The sequence below is a fragment of the Diplotaxodon limnothrissa genome, linkage group LG8 (genome assembly GCF_057381915.1).
Source record: "Diplotaxodon limnothrissa isolate DT_005_m linkage group LG8, D_limnothrissa_male_GT1.1, whole genome shotgun sequence".
Taxonomy (NCBI): domain Eukaryota; kingdom Metazoa; phylum Chordata; class Actinopteri; order Cichliformes; family Cichlidae; genus Diplotaxodon; species Diplotaxodon limnothrissa.
In genome coordinates, this window is record NC_140603.1 from 3,813,541 (window position 1) to 3,830,078 (window position 16,538).

A 16,538-nucleotide genomic window follows, 5' to 3' on the forward strand; every position below is an offset into this window, starting at 1 on the left:
ACTCTGATTTCTTTCAGAATTTTATTCAGATGCTGGTCCGAATAGACTTCACCGTAACTCATACAGCTCCTTTATAGTACAAGACATGAACAATGTGCCCTGGTCAGTCAGTATTTCTTTGGGGATGCTGAATGACCTGAAACAGCACCTGCATGACACTCTTTGCAAAAATATTTTTCAGCAGCACTGGTTCGAGATAGCACATTGCATAATCCACCAGAACTAATACAAAGTGATATCCTTGTGCACTCTGGTGAAATGGCCCAATGAGGTTCATGCCAAACAGGACCTCCATCAGCAGGTTATAACGAGCCGATTGCACCGGCCACAACAGACTCAGCATTATTCAACAGCTATTAAAATACCCAAGCAACCACAGAAAATAGGAGAAGCTCTGACCCTTTCTGTAGAGTGGTGTTTTTAGACCAGTACAGTTTATTGTCAGTATGTACTGTCAGGTATTTATAGCCCTCCACAATGTCCACATTGAGCCCCTAGATTGAAAGTCACTGGTTGTCTGGTCCAAAATCAAAGTGCACAATCAATTCCTTGGTCTTTGTCACGTTGAGTTGCAGATGACTCTGCTTGCACCACTTGACAAAGGAGTCCACCACAGCCCAGTACCCTATCTGATAACCCTTACTGATGCATCCAACCACCACACAGTCATAAGAAAATTTCTGAAGCTGGCAGGTCTCTGTAGCCGAGTGGCTGAAGTCCATGATGTAGAGCAGGGGCCTCGAACTCCAGGCCTTGAGGGCCGGTGTCCTGTTGGCTTTAGATCTCACCCTGGGTCAACACACCTGAATCAAATGATTAGTTCATTACCAGGCCTCTGGAGAACTTCAAGACATGTTGAGGAGGTAATTTAGCCATTTAGATCAGCTGTGTTGGATCAAGGACACATCTAAACCCTGAAGGACACTGGCCCTCGAGGCCTGGAGTTCGAGGCCCATGGTGTAGAGGGTGAATAACAAAGGGGAAAAGACGTCCTTTGTGGTCCCTTGGTATTTCTGATCACCTTGTCAGAGACACAATGCTGAAGACGCATATATTGTGGTGTTCCTTGTCAGGTAATCAATAATCCAGGACACTAGACAGGCATCCATCTCATCGCTGTCAGCTTATCACCCAGGAGGGTCCGCCTTATGGCATTAAATGCACTGGAAGTTGAAAAACATTACCCTCACAGTGCTCACTGGCCTATCCAGAATGGCATAGAAGTGACTGAGCAGGTAGATGATGGCGTTCTCAACTCCGAGGTGGCACTGGTAAGCGAACTGATGATCCTGATGTGAGGATAAGAGCTGATTGAGGATAAGGCTTTCCAGGGTCTTCATGACGTGGGAAGTCAGCGCCAGAGGTCTGTAATCCTGGTGGCCACTGGGATGGGTGTCTTTAGTACAGGAATGAGGGCATGATGTGTTCACAGCACTGGGACCCTCTGCAATCACAGGCTCATCGTGAAGAGTTTATCAAAGATTCCACAAAGCTGAGCGCACAGGGCTTTAGGATGCAGGGATTCATCACGTCTGGTCCAGCAGACTTGCCTGAGTGGAGTCTTCTCAGTTTTCTCTGAACCTGGTTGTGAGTGAAAGTGACATGTGGGGGGTGGGGCGTCAAGGACTTTCACAGGAGGCTATGGTGTAAAGTGGAGAGAAAGTGAGAGAGTGGCATTGGCTCTGTCTTCACCACACTCTGCCCCTCTGCTATTGAATGGCCTGAATCCAGTGACTTCCACCCATTCCACTTCCAACCATGCCCCCGGATGAACCAGGGTTTGGTGAACCTGGATCTGCATACATTTTGAGTCCAGCATAGCCTAAAATTTACCCCATTGTCACCTTACCAGAGTACTGTGCTTCTCTACTGGACCAGGGGAACGTGTCGGAGGGCCAGCATCACAGAACACCTGTCACAGCTCCATGAGAGGGCATTCTCGGCCAATGTGTCCCGCCTGCTCGCACCTCCAGCACTGCTGATGGGCAGGGCCCAGTGACTGTAACCACTGGGACCTGCGGAGAGACAGCATATGAAAAAGGATTAGACAAGAAACATGATGAGACATGATCGATCCTCCGTAGCAGCCAACCAAGTTGGGGATGTCCCTGCCACACTGCCAGGGTCAGCCAGACTTGGCCAGGATCATGACAACTTCGAGGCTCATCGGTCAGTGACTTTTGAGCCCCTCCACAAACTGTTCGAGGACAGTTATATTTAGCAGCCGAGCCTTTCCTGGCGTGGGACCATACAGTAGCCAGTGGCTACAGCATCGTACAACCACCTGGCGTAGGTGAAGGGCTGACTTCATAGTCAACATTCCCTCCTTGCCGTGTGACGACAAAGGTCCTTGCCACTTGAAAAGTCATTTTGAGCTGGATGAAAGGAGAAATGCTAGTACTTTATCTCGGAAAAAATTGTCTGAGCCTTGTCCCTGTGTTGTACAGGCGCTGCTGACATTCTTCCATACTAACCTCCCCAACATGTGTAGCTTTTCACTCAGGTCCAGAATGTATAAAATGTTATTCTTGCCTGGGCTTGGACCGCCCTCTCAGTTTTCTTGAATTAGGTTCAACACCTCCAACATCTTCTCATAGGGAGAAAAGCCCAAAATTGCCATGACATTCATGGCCATGATGAGTGTATGGAAACTTCTGACCACAACTGTAGGTTACCAATGACCTGGTGGGTGTTTAAAGGCCAGTTAAGGAACACAAGCTTGCACAACACAAGTAAGATCAGTCTTTATCACTGTTTCAGTGATAGGCACTAGTATTCACTCATCTGCCTTCACACATATGAGCTTGAGTGATCCCATTCTTAATGTGTAGAGTTTAGTGAGATGTTGGACCACCCTTTGCAGCGATGTTTATGGTACTTTTTTACTATTTTTCAAGAAGTGTATTTGTGAGGACAAACATTGATCTTGGATGAGAAGTCCTGGGTCACAGTCTCTGCTCTAATTCATTCCAGAGGTGTTTTGTTGGTTTGCAGACTGGACTCCATGTCTTTATGGACTTGCACTGGTGTGCAGTCATGTTGAAACAGGAAGGGACCATCACCAAACTGTTCCCACAAAGTTGAGAGCCTGAAATTGTCAAAAATGTTTTGCTATGCTGAAGCGCTAAGAGTTCCTTTCACTGAAACTAAGGGACAAACCTAACTTGTGAAAATAAATTATTATATGTATTAATTGGATAGCCAGATAGGGAAGTGTGATTCGTCAATCCAGAGAATATGTGGCAACAACACTGTATCTGACGCTTTGCATTGCGTTTGGTGATGTAAGGCTTTGATGCAGCTGTTCGGCCATGGAAACCCACCACCCACCTCTTAATTTTTCCTTCCCACTGTCGGAAAACTGCTTGCTAATAGGGGGTCATATGATTGTTGGGTTTTTCTCTGTATCTGTTATTGTACGATCTACTGTACAATATAAAGCGCCTTGAGGCGACTGTTGTTGTGATTTGGCGCTATATAAATAAAATTGAATTGAATTAAATTAAATTGAATTGAATTAATGGGTGAGTTGCTGTCATTCCCAACTTGAAATATTTATTATCAAGGGAATTTCACAATTAGACTTGTTGCACAGGTGGCAGATCCTGAGAGCTCAGTGAATTCCACAAATGTTTGTAGAAGCAGTTTACACAGGTGCTTTGTTTTATACACCTGTGGCTAATGTTCCCTCTAATTTTTCATATGTCTGAGCGAACACACAAACTCCCTGAGCGGACACTTGGACCACTGTGAGCAACAGCAGACGTGGTCACGCCAGCATCGAATCCATCCAAGTCACGTGGTTTATTAAAATAGTCAAATTACAGCATTTACATTTATGTTAGACTACTTTTAATTAAGTGCTTTATCCCACTTACAATGAAAATTTAAAAAAAATCTTGTTCATGACCTTTGTAGTATGTTAACACTATTGGAAGTAAAAATAACTTGAACTCCAACAACTTCTTTTTTTTTTTTATAAAGCTCTGACTTGTATTATGAGTCTGAGTCTGTGGTCTGGGAGAGAGTCCTGTAACTCTCTGTCTGCAAAATACAGTATATAATGACCAAGTAACTGAGTTATGCAAACAACAAAGTTTTTTGCAGCTGTTTACCTAAAAATGCAGCCAAGGCGGTTTTTAAAATAAACATTTCAAACTATTTACAGAACAATCAGCTGTTCTGCATCAAATCTGATGCCACACAAATTATTTGTGCCACTCCAAAAAATAATTTCTGTCCACTATGAGATAAAGGAGTGAACAGCCTGATACCTGCAGGCCTGACAACAGGAGATGTATCACTCCTGTAACACCTGTAACATTCAGCAGTCGCCTCATTGTTCTGACACACACAACAAAACTATTGACCACACTACACACTAACTACACACTAACTACACAAGATTTGTGCTCACATCTCAAAACACCGCCACGTTCCCCCTTCCTAAACAACTAAATGCCATGTTGCCATATCAACATGGCATTGGTCGACATGGTACATTCTTCGACCAATAGGAAAGGCTGGGGGAGGGAGGCTGTTTTTGCTCACAGGCGGAGAGTGCTTTCCTTTCCTTTGCTGTTTCTTCTTCCAGTAAATATAATCAACAATAGTATTCAGGAAGAAAAACAAACATTGCAGATATTTTTATCATAACTCTGGTTTTACGTGGCCGCTCAACACAATTTAAAAACTGGTATAAAGTCCACACTTTGTCCGTCAGTTGTTCCGTCTGTCCTGCTCACATCTCCAATGGTTGTACACGTTGTCATTAACGTGGCTTCACTCCACATCAGCCGCTTTGCTCGCTAAAACACCAGTGTCGGCACATAAGGACGCTGTCATAGCCTGTCAACGACGTGGATTAGCTGCGTATATACGAATGTGAATCGCATTATTGGCTGGACTATGGGATAAGGTGGCATCGTTCTAATCCTATACAGGAGCAGCCAGTCACTGACTAACACTGCAAAACAGGATTGTTAAAGTATTAATTTTAATTTCAATTCAGGTTAGATTTTTTTTTTTTTTTTTTTTTTTGTGCGCAACGCAGATTTTCTGTGCGCATAATGCGCACGCGCGCAGCTTAGAGGGAACATTACCTGTGGCCAATGGAAGTGATTGGAATTACTTAAATTCAGTCTTTTAGATGGGTGATTTTTTTTGTCCATCTGTGAACAAGTTCCAGTGCAATTGCTTTGCTTAGATCACTCAAAGACTTTTGACCATTTGTACTACTCTGCAGGTTCACTATGGACCTAAAACGTGTGCAGGTAACAAACTTCAGCTTCTGCATCAAACTGAGCCATTGAATATTCATGTTGATAATCATGGCCACCAACAAGAGCTGTGTCTCCACTACAACCCAGTAATAATCAGGAGTTTTAGTGTTAAAGTTTACAGGTTCATAGCATACCTTACACCTATTCTCGGATTCCTTCACTGACTTCCAGTGAGATAAAGCTCTACAGTGATAGGCCCCTGCTAAGCAGCAGAACGTCTGAGACCTTCACTGCAGCCAGCCTCTCTGATCCTCTAACCAGGGCTTTTCTTACTGTCCCTCACTCTAATTTTACAATCAGAGGAGATCAGTTACCAGCTTGCCTGACTCTGTTATTTGTTTAAAATGACTGCTGAAACCCAATTTTCAGCAGTTCTTAACCTTTCCTTAATCTTTTCCCTTTTATTTTTGGTCATAGTTTGCAACTGTATGCGTGTTTGAACATGTTTACTTAACTTCTGTATGTGGCTTTTTTTAAAACTGTGAAGTGCTTTTGTGTTTAAAAGTGCTATACAAATAAAGTTACTATTGTTGTTGTTGTTGTTGTTGTTCTGTCATGGCAGAGTTCTGAAAGGCTGTGAACAATGGAAAGCCCTGAGCAGAAACTACCTGCTCAGTGCTGTAGAGTGTGCTAGTGTTGCATTGCTTTTAAAGTATGCATATAAAAGTTATTACATTCCAGTTCTTATATGAAACTAAATAAAATCGCCATCTAATAGCCATCACCATCACTGTCTTCTGTGAAAAATTTCCATGTGACCTTTCCAATGTGTTTAGCAGTAAATGGAAATCATTGGTAATCACCTAAACGTATCTCTACATTCAGTTACACTTTCTGCCAAATAGACGTTGCATCAGATGATGTGCTATGCTCTCACTCATTTCCCCAAACCTAACAATCAAATGATGATGTGTATTTTACCTTTAGTGGCCAGGCATGTTTACATGCAGGATATCCTTATGAACTTTAAACATCATGTAGTACACATAGTGCATCGCCTGCTTGAACTGATTTGATGTTGGGCTACAGTCCTGGAGAAATGTAGAATGTAAAACGTAAAACCGTTCACCTTCTGAACCCTTTACCTCCTTTGTCAGTTGTTTATCTTATTTTCCAGATGTGTGTTTACAAGCCCTGATATGTTCCTGTTGTTTAAAGACTTATTTATAGGTATATATTTTTAACTCTTCCATTGTTGGCAGGAAGTAAAAAGTGGAATCATATGTGAGGTCACTGGTAAAGTTTCTTTGTTAAAAATATGATGCATCCTGCAATTGGTTGGATTTTATAATGGTCAGATCAGGCAGTGTCCTCAGTTACTGAACCACCCGCATCCACCAACTCACGCTTCCTTAAATGTGTTCAACTCTGTGGCCTGAAAATGATACTTGTGATAAACATCACTTCAAAGTTCACACAGTAACATTTCATCCGTCTTGATTTCCTTTTGAGAGAAAAAGAGAAGCCAATGTTTACTGATCTAAACATTTATTCCATCTCCTCTATAGGCTAAAGAGAAGAGAGATGGCATATTGTCATCCAATGAGAACAGGTGTCGGCCACTATCATCAAGCGAGGTGGAGGGCGTATTGTGGCATGGCCCACGGACAATTTTTCTGCAGAAGAACTCACAGGGATTTGGCTTTACTCTGCGGCATTTTATTGTCTACCCACCAAAGTCCTTCCTCAATAACCTTAAGGTAAAATACTGCTTTCATTAGATGCACTTGAACTTTGAACTTTTCTTGTATTTGAAATCTGCATTACATTAACTCTCTGAGGTCTAAGCCATATTTTGAAAAATGGCAAAACTGACTTGTTATTAATAAAATGTGAATATATTTTGATGTATGTTAGAATTGCTATTAAAACCAACACTCCGTATTCTGATTGCCTAGGGTTATTTAGGATTGGGGTTTCCTGACAGTAATTTGAGCTCACAGGGTCAATCGAATTTTGTTAAATAAAACTTTGGTAACTTATGAGGTGTGGAACAACTATTGAACATTCTGGTAAGACTACCTATGTTATTCTAGCACATTTAGCAACTTCTCTTGCACTGATTGTTTTCTGGAATCAAAACTAAACTTAAAAAGTCTGAATCTGAATAACTCAACCCCATATACCTATATCATATATCATATTTGTTTTGGGATTTTTTTTTAGCTTATTAGGACTAGTGACATTCTCTTAGCTACTAACAGACATCATTAATATCATGTTAATGATGTCATTTGGTAAGTGGCAAAAGGGGAGTGAGGAGTTGTCCTAAAATACTAAATCAGTGTTTATTATTATTATCATCATCATTATTATTAGTAGTAGTAGTAGTCGTAGTAGTAGTAATTTATTTAGAACATTTTTTATTGTTTAGCCATTTTTGTGTGGTGTAGCAGCAGGGCTCAGTGTATTTACATAGGGCTTTAGGTGCCAAGGTCAAGAATCAAATAATTCAGCATAGTATCAAAAGCCCGACGTGGACCAATTAGACCACCAATCCAACTGACAGAAAGCAGCATGTTAATGTGTGAGTGTGTTTATGGGAAACTCAGGCAGAATGCCATGGAGGCAGAGAAGCAGCAGCCAGACCTGGAGCAGTGCCCTGTGGTCTTTCTTATCTTAACACCTGCCCTGAAGAGAATGGAAATGGAAATGAAAAAGGTAGGTGTTTGCTGTTTCTGCTAACTTAATCAACCCCCCATTTTTTCCAAATGTTTACACATTTACAGGGGGTCGGATTTATATAATGAATCACATCAATATTACTTCTAAGTGTCTCAACATGTCCTTGGGCCCCTATTGTGTTATGTTTTGTAATGTGGTAAATGTACTGGATCTTATATAGCGCTTTAGTACTCTCCCAGAGCACTCAAAGCGCTTTATACAGCATGCCTCATTCACCCATTCATAGAAGTTGCAACATTGTATTTCTCTGCTTAAGTGCAACATTCACACACATGTGATCCATTAGAGAGCAACTAGGGGTTAATGTCTTGCCCAAGGATACTTGACATGCAGACTGGGGCAGCCAAGGATCAAATCACCAACCTTCCAATTATTAGGAGACCAGCTCCCCAAACAACAAACAATGAGGATACGGGTTTATTTTGTTTGTTTTTACATTTACTTAGATCTGATATAACACTGTGGGCTTTAATGGTACTTTAACCAGGTTGCCAGAGGTCTTGGTTGGAGCCAATGGACACGATCTTCGTGAAGAGTGTGAAAGAAAATGGTCCTGCCCAACAAGCTGGACTGTGTACAGGTAGGATACATGCATCTTCACAACATGAATTACACACTTCATTCTGTGGTTAAAAATGTGAAATTTCCAGCTACCTAAAAACAGACGGTAACAGCTTTGGTTAGAGGCATTATGTTTTTGGATTGTCCAATCTAATATAAATGTATTTTGCCAGAAATGCCGGAATCTCAGGTTAAAGCTCACAAAACTATTTCAACAACCACCAAGCAGCTAAAACAGCAAATGATTAAAGAGCAGGTAATGGATTCGGCAAAAACATGTAAACACAAAGCGCAACCCAACAGCACATACGCAGACATGCCGCTGGGACATCTCGCAGATTCTGAAGCTGCAGGTTTCGTCACTCTCCGACCAAAATTCACTGAACCAGCAGCAGAAGAACATCGTCATCAGTCCATCACACTTCCTGTACAGCTCTCTCTCTCAGTTTATTTCAAGACTAGTTTACCATCAAAAATCTCTGTTTCCTCCATTATGTGCTTGGTTATTACCCTCAAATTTCTGCTATTCAAAGGATACTTGCTGTACGGAAGAAATTTGAGCTTTTACAAATTATACCTAATTATAAAACTCTTAGCTGTGTCTCTAATAAAACCTTTGTACCTTAGTTCTGCTTCACTTCAGCAGCATCAGGTAATGTTCATATGCACAATATACTGCAGAATATTTTTAAGGTTATTTGCTATAAAAAGACAGGGCAGGAAAATCTCCTTCATGTTTTTCTGTGTTTTATCGTCAGTTACTTTGAGACAAAGACCTCTGATGAAGTCTCATGAGCATCAGCTTTGTTGCTTACATAGATATAAAATTATGGATATGTACTGATAAATAATCATAATTATAATATTTCTAACTGTTTGAGTCAAAATTGAAGTGAATTGAATTGAACTGAATTGAATCGAATCGGGACAATGTGAATCAGAATTTAATCAGTCAATCAAATCAGTGACAATACCCAGCCCTAATTACAACATCTTAATTAGGGATGGGTATTGATAAGATTTTCACGATTCCGATTCCATTTTCGATTCTGTTTAACGATTCAATTCTTTATCGATTCTCTTATCGATTCTTTTTTTTTTTTTTTTTTTTTTTTTTTTTTAAAGGAGAACACTAAGGGTTAGGGGCAACTTTTTTATATCTTCTCTTTGAACAAGGTAGAAATTTAGGAGTAACATGGCCTTACAAACCCAACAGTGAGATCTTAAGAGATCCTTAAGAGATCCAGCCTACGGCTCTTCAGTGGGGTGTCACAGGGTCCCCAGGAAAAAAAATTGTAAATGTAAAATAATAAAATAAATATTCGTCTGTAGCAATAACAAAGTATAACATAAATTATTCTGTAGCAACTACACAAGAATATCCAGTAATGTCCCTGCCTACAATTAAACACATTCACTTACTGAAAATCGGGGGCATCTGCTGTGGCAAACGGGTGCAAGCCTTTGACCACAAACTGAGTCTCTGCTCGGTGACATTCGTCTATCCTGGCCTGAAAGGAGACGCTACCGGTAGACTGCAGCGAGAACTGCCAGCATCTGAGCCAGACTCTGTCTGTCTCATCATGGTCACCTAAATGCACAGTAATGGCAGGTTTGTAATAAGGCAGATCGCGCTAACATAATATGCACTGTTAGTTGATTATTTACCTGCCGCATTAACGGGAGAGGACGTGCAAACGTTACCGCTGCTGCTGGGTTGAGATTCACGAGTCCGGAGCGGAATTAAAAACATGACATTCATTTAAGGTCATCACGTGTTTTGTCAGCAAATGCTTTTGCATATTCGTAGTGTTTCCTCCCTTAAATGAATGAATGAATAAATCGATAAGGGAATCGTTTGCAAAAATGGCAAACAATTCCAAGGAATTGAAACAGTGGGAACCGGTTCTCAACAAGAACCGGTTTTTGATACCCATCCCTAATCTTAATACAGCCAGCCAAAATATGCGATAATAGCCCACCACTAGCTTTGACAATAGAATGAAGTACACGATCATTAGCCTATAAAACTATTCAGATCTATTCTCAGTAACGATCTGAATAGTTGTTTAGTCTTGGACCTGTCTGGGGTCATACATGTCAACATGGATAAAATTTACTGGCATAGTCATAAATCTTATTAAAAGATTATGGTATAATCTAAAACTGAATTATTATAATAACATATAACAATGTAATTTTATGACAGATTCACACCTATATGTGTATGTTATCATATCATGTATATGTTAATTTTGTATTTGGAACAATGTCAAGAACAGAAAGAAAGAGAACTACAGTGTCCAAAGATGTGCAGTCAGTGATATTAGGTCAATTCCTGAGTCTAAATTACAAATAGGTGTGAATGTGAATGGTTGTCATTCTTCCTATGTTAGCTCTGCAAATACTTGCAACCTGTCCAGGGTATACCCGCCTCTCACACTATGGCAGCTGGAATAGCCTGCAGTCCACTCATCAAACTGAATTGGATAAGTGGAAGAAAATGGATGAATGGACAGATTGAAATTTCTTGTCTTTACCTGTCTTCGCAATATAGAGTAGTAAGACTTAAAAAAGTTTGTTCAGAGACTAATAACACACTATCAATGAATAAATGGGTTCAAAAGTTACCAAATTTGGGTGGCTGTAGCTCAGGAGGCAAAGCAGGTCATCTACTGAGTGGAAGGCTGGTGTTTCAGTCCCTGCCTGCTCCAGTCTGCATGCCACATATTTTTAAGTTGCTTTTTGATATATCCATCTCTGTCACGGTCGATAGCAGGGACTCAAGCACAGAGCAGGTTGACGTTTCCAAACACAGTTTATTTATAACACCAGTGCAGAATATATACAGTGAGGGGGGAAATCCAGGGTTCCAAAGGTCCAAGGGGAAGCTCTCTCACACTCGTTCTCGTCTTCACGCCCAAATCACACACGTTTGCACAGCAGGATGGTCACAAGTCCGGGGAGGAAAACTATCACACAGGAGAGGGAAATTACTCACAAGTCACAAAACACTTAAGCAAAGATTCACAGGAGCTGAGAGGATCACTAACGTGTCTCACACAATCATCCAGCGACGAGAGGATCTGCGTCCCAGCCTCAAATAGTGGACAGGTAATGACAGCTAATCACGAACAGGTGTGTGGGCCAAGGGCGGGAGCCCGCAGTGAGCTCCGCCCAGGCAGAGAGAGGGAGAGGGAGAGAAAGAATACAAAACACATGTAGCCTTGCGGGGCCGGCTGGGCAGACACGGGGACCATGACAGTACCCCACCCCTCAACGGGAGCCTCCCGACGACCCACCAGGCTTACCTGGATGCCTGCGATGGAAGTCCCGAAGCATATCCTTATCCAGGATAGCCGCCCGAGGCACCCAGGAACGTTCCTCTAGCCGGTAGCCCTCCCAATCCACCAGGTACTGAAAACCTCTACCCCGGCGTCAGGAGTCCATGATGCGGATGATATTGTAAACCAGCTGGCCATCCACGAGCCGGGGGTGGTGGCGGGGGCCTGTAAGGAGGGCACAACGGGCTGGAGGGCACAATGGGCTGGAGAGCACCGGCTTGACCTGGGACACATGACAGACATTATGAATCCACATGTTGCGCGGCAGTTTGAGACAGACAGACACAGGATTGACAATGGCGTCTATGGGAAAAGGACCAATAAACTGGGGTGACAGTTTCTTGGATTCGGTCCGTAATGGCACAAAACCAGTAGACAGCCATACCTGTTGTCCGACGGTCAGCGAGAGCCTTGTTCCGTTCTGCTGTGCGGAGTAGAGCGGCCCGAGTCGCATGCCAGGCACGGCAGCACCTACGGAGGTGAGCCTGCACAGAGGGAATGGTGTGCTCACCTTCGATCGCTGGCAGCAAAGGCAGCTGGTAACCCAGGGACGCTTCAAAAGGAGACTTGCCCGTGGCGGTAGAGATGTGGCTGTTGTGTGCGTATTCAATCCACGGAAGCTGTTCACTCCAGGTTGATTGGTTATGTGAGGCGACACAGCGGAGGGCAGCTTCAAGCTCCTGGTTGGCCCGCTCCAATTGTCCGTTACTCTGTGGATGGAATCCGGAAGAAAGACTGACCTTGGCCCCCAGCGTGGAGCAGAACTCCCTCCATACTCGGGATGTAAACTGCGGCCCTCTGTCCGAGATGACGTCCTCAGGGATCCCATGGAACCTGAACGCATGGGAGGTGAGGAGCCGAGCCGTCTCCAGGGTAGTGGGGCGCTTCAGGAGGGCAACGAAGTGTGCAGCCTTAGAGAAATGGTCAACAATGGTAAGTATTGTGGTGTTACCTGCAGAGGTCGGCAGACCCGTGATGAAATCCAGAGAGATGTGCGACCATGGATGGGCCAGTGTGGGAAGAGGCTGAAGAAGACCCGGTGGAGGACGGCTGGAAAGTTTGTTCTGGGCACACGTTGAACAGGCTGATACATACTCCCGGGCATCCTTAGCCATGGTGGGCCACCAAAAGTAGCGTCGGAGGAAGGATATGGTGCGGAGGACCCCCGGATGGCACGAAAAACTGGTGGTGTGAGCCCACTGGATAATTTGAGGGCGGACGGCTAAAGGAACGAAGAGGCGGCCGGGCGGCCCGGTTCCCGGATCTGGTTCGGTTTCTTGCGTCTTCTGGATTATTGACTCGATCTCCCAAGAAACAGCTCCAATCACACAGGTGGCCGGGAGAACGGGTCCGGGGTCCGATTCCTCCCCCGTGACGGAGAACTGCCGGGACAGGGCGTCTGGCTTCACGTTTCGTGACCCTGGCCTGTAGGTGATGGTAAAGTCAAAACGAGTAAAGCACAGCGCCCACCTGGCTTGCCGGGAATTGAGACATCTGGCCGAGTGAAGGTATTCCAGATTTTTGTGATCCGTCCATATGACGAACGGCTGCGCTGCTCCCTCCAACCAATGTCTCCACTCCTCCAGAGCAAGCTTGATGGCCAGGAGCTCCCGGTCCCCGATGTCATTGTTACATTCTGCGGGAGAAAGACAGCAAGAATAGAAGGCACGGGGTGAAGCTTACCGTCCTCCTGTTTGGACAGGACTGCCCCCACCACGGAGTCCGATGCGTCCACTTCCACAACGAACTGCCATGTGAGGTCCGGTTGCCAGAGAATCGGTGCAGTGGTGAATCTCTCTTTGAGCAGGGTCAAGGCTTGCTGAGCGGCAGAATCCCACTGAAAAGGAACTTTCAGAGAGGTGAGTTTAGTGAGAGGGAGAGCGATTCTGTTGAAATCACGGATGAATTGTCTGTGGAAGTTTGCGAATCCCAAAAAGCGTTGCAGTTGCCGGCGATTTGGAGGTGTGGGCCACTCCACCACCGCTCGCACCTTCTCCGGGTCAATCCTTAAGTTCCCCCTCTTGATGATATAGCCCAGAAAAGCCACCGAGGTCACGTGGAACTCGCACTACTCCCACTTCACAAAGAGCCAGTTTTCCAAGAGGCGTTGCAGGACCTGCCTCACGTGAACTTGGTGCTCCGTGAGTGTCTTAGAAAAGATCAGAATGTCATCCAAGTACACAAAAACACAGCAGTTAACAAAATCACGAAGCACATCATTAACCATTGCTTGAAACACAGGAGCATTGATCAGACCAAAAGGCATCACGAGATACTCAAAGAGGCCCAAGTGTGTATTGAATGCAGTCTTCCACTCATCCCCCTCCCTGATGCGCACCAGATGGTAAGCGTTGCGGAGGTCTAGTTTGGTAAAGACAGTCATGCCCTGAAGCAGCTCAAAAGCAGAGGAAAGCAACGGCAAAGGATACTTGTTCTTTACAGTGATCTGGTTATGGCCCCAATAGTCAATACATGGGCACAGCGACTTATCCTTCTTGTCCACAAAAAAATACCAGCCACAACAGGGGAAGAGGAGGGGCGAATCAACCCCGCTGCAAGCGACTCCGTGATGTAATGTTCCATAGCATCTCTCTCAGGCTGGGAGAGGCTGTACAGTCGGCTAGACAGCAACGGGACTCCGGGAAGGAGATCGAAAGCGCAATCGTACGGGTGGTGGGGGGGAAGGGACTGCGCACAATCTTTACAAAACACATCCTGCAAATCATGATAAACCCACGGAACCGCTGAGAGGTCTGGGGAGCCGAGCGGTGAGTTAGTGGGCGGAAGTGGGACGGGTGGAGTGGCTGCCCGGAGGCAGTTCATGTGACAATTCACACTCCATCCCATTATGTCACCTTTTTCCCAGTCAATGTGCGGGTTGTGGAGTACAAGCCAGGGGTGATCCAGCACTAGTGGGGTGAGTGGCGCTGTAAACGAAAAAAAAACAAATCCTCGCCGTGTGATTGCACGAGAGGGAAAATGAAAGAGGTTCGGAAACGTGTCGGAGTCGCGCAGCCCGCTGGCTGTTGTGGAGGTCCCATGAAAACCCAATGGCTCATGACCCGAGCGTGTGTGTGCACTCTGGTGTGCGCATACTCGGTCATCCACCCAAATACACAGGGTCATAAGAGCATCTAGGGAGGAAGGCAGTTCACGAAGCATCAGTTCATTTTTTATCCCATCATTAATATTAGCAAGTAATGCACTTTTAAGAGCCTCTTTCCCCCATTTCGTCTGCTCAGCCAAAGTAGAAAAATCAATAGAAAAATCGGCCATGCTCCGCTTACCTTGTTTGAGCGCGAGTAAGTGTTGGCCAGCGACGGCTGGATTCCCTGTCAAACACACTTTTAAACTTATCGAGAAAATCAGAAAAAGTGATTTCAGGGTTAACGTGAAGCACAGCTTGTGCCCAGGTCAGAGCACGATCCTGGAGCAACTGGACAATAAGCGATTTTCGCACCATCATTAGAAAAGGCTTGCGGCTGCTGGCGAAACTGAAGGGCACATTGAGTGAGGAAACCAGCGCACTTATCAATCTCTCCAGTGAAAGTTCTCGGTGTAGGAAGAAATCTGTCAGATTGAACGGGTGTAGGAGCAGGTGATGTAGCACTTACTGCTGGAGCTGGCGCCTTCTGAGCAGCGGCGGGTGGAGTTGCCGGCAGAGGTGTTCGCTGGGCCACAGCCTGCGTGAGGTTTGTGAGCTCTCCCCGAATGTGAATAAACATTTGTTCATGTCGCTCCAGCATCGCTGCCAGTGTGGCAAGAGTGGGGGTCGAGGTTGCCGAATCTGCTGAGTCCATTTTCTTGGCTGGATGATTCTGTCACGGTCGACAGCAGGGACTCAAGCGCAGAGCAGGTTGACGTTTCCAAACACAGTTTATTTATAACACCAGTGCAGAATATATACAGTGAGGGGGGAAATCCAGGGTTCCAAAGGTCCAAGGGGAAGCTCTCTCACACTCGTTCTCGTCTTCACGCCCAAACTCACACACGTTTGCACAGCAGGAAGGTCACAGGTCCGGGGAGGAAAACTATCACACAGGAGAGGGAAATTTCTCACAAGTCACAAAACACTTAAGCAAAGATTCACAGGAGCTGAGAGGATCACTAACGTGTCTCGCACAATCATCCAGCGACGAGAGGACGCAGATCCCTATTTGAGGCTGGGATCTGCGTCCCAGCCTCAAATAGTGGACAGGTAATGACAGCTAATCGCGAACAGGTGTGTGGGCCAAGGGCGGGAGCCCGCAGTGAGCTCCGCTCAGGCAGAGAGGAGAGAGGGAGAGGGAGAGAAAGAATACAAAACACATGTAGACATGCGGGGCCGGCTGGGCAGACACGGGGACCATGACAATCTCTGTGTGAAATATAGATAGAAAGCACTTAATCATAGAAATATAGTTTTTGTATGAATGGGTGAGTGAGGCATCTTGGATAGAGTGCTTTGAGTGCTCAGGTAGAAGGCAGCAAAGCGCTGTATATAAGAACCAATAGATTTACCTATTTGATGCAAATAAATGTAGTCTAAAGCCCTTTGAGTGGTTAGTAAGACTAGAGGAGTGCTATATACACACTACTATATAGCACTCCTCAGGTGTGGGATTAGAGCTCTGGGTAGCTCCCCAACTGGGTCTAGAGAGTATTTTAAATTCAGGGAATTTAAAAT

At 44.6% G+C, this 16,538-nt stretch overlaps 1 protein-coding gene across 1 annotated transcript in view; it reads left to right on the top strand.

Moving 5' to 3' along the window:
• The window catches only part of LOC146626131 (rho GTPase-activating protein 23-like), an 82,087-nt gene that overhangs the window by 37,013 nt on the left and 28,536 nt on the right, over positions 1–16,538 (top strand). The window contains exons 2-4 of the mRNA XM_085361166.1: positions 6,791–6,982; positions 7,835–7,943; positions 8,455–8,547. Coding sequence (XP_085217292.1) covers positions 6,791–6,982; positions 7,835–7,943; positions 8,455–8,547 — 394 coding nt within the window. The remainder of the gene's footprint in view (positions 1–6,790; positions 6,983–7,834; positions 7,944–8,454; positions 8,548–16,538) is intronic.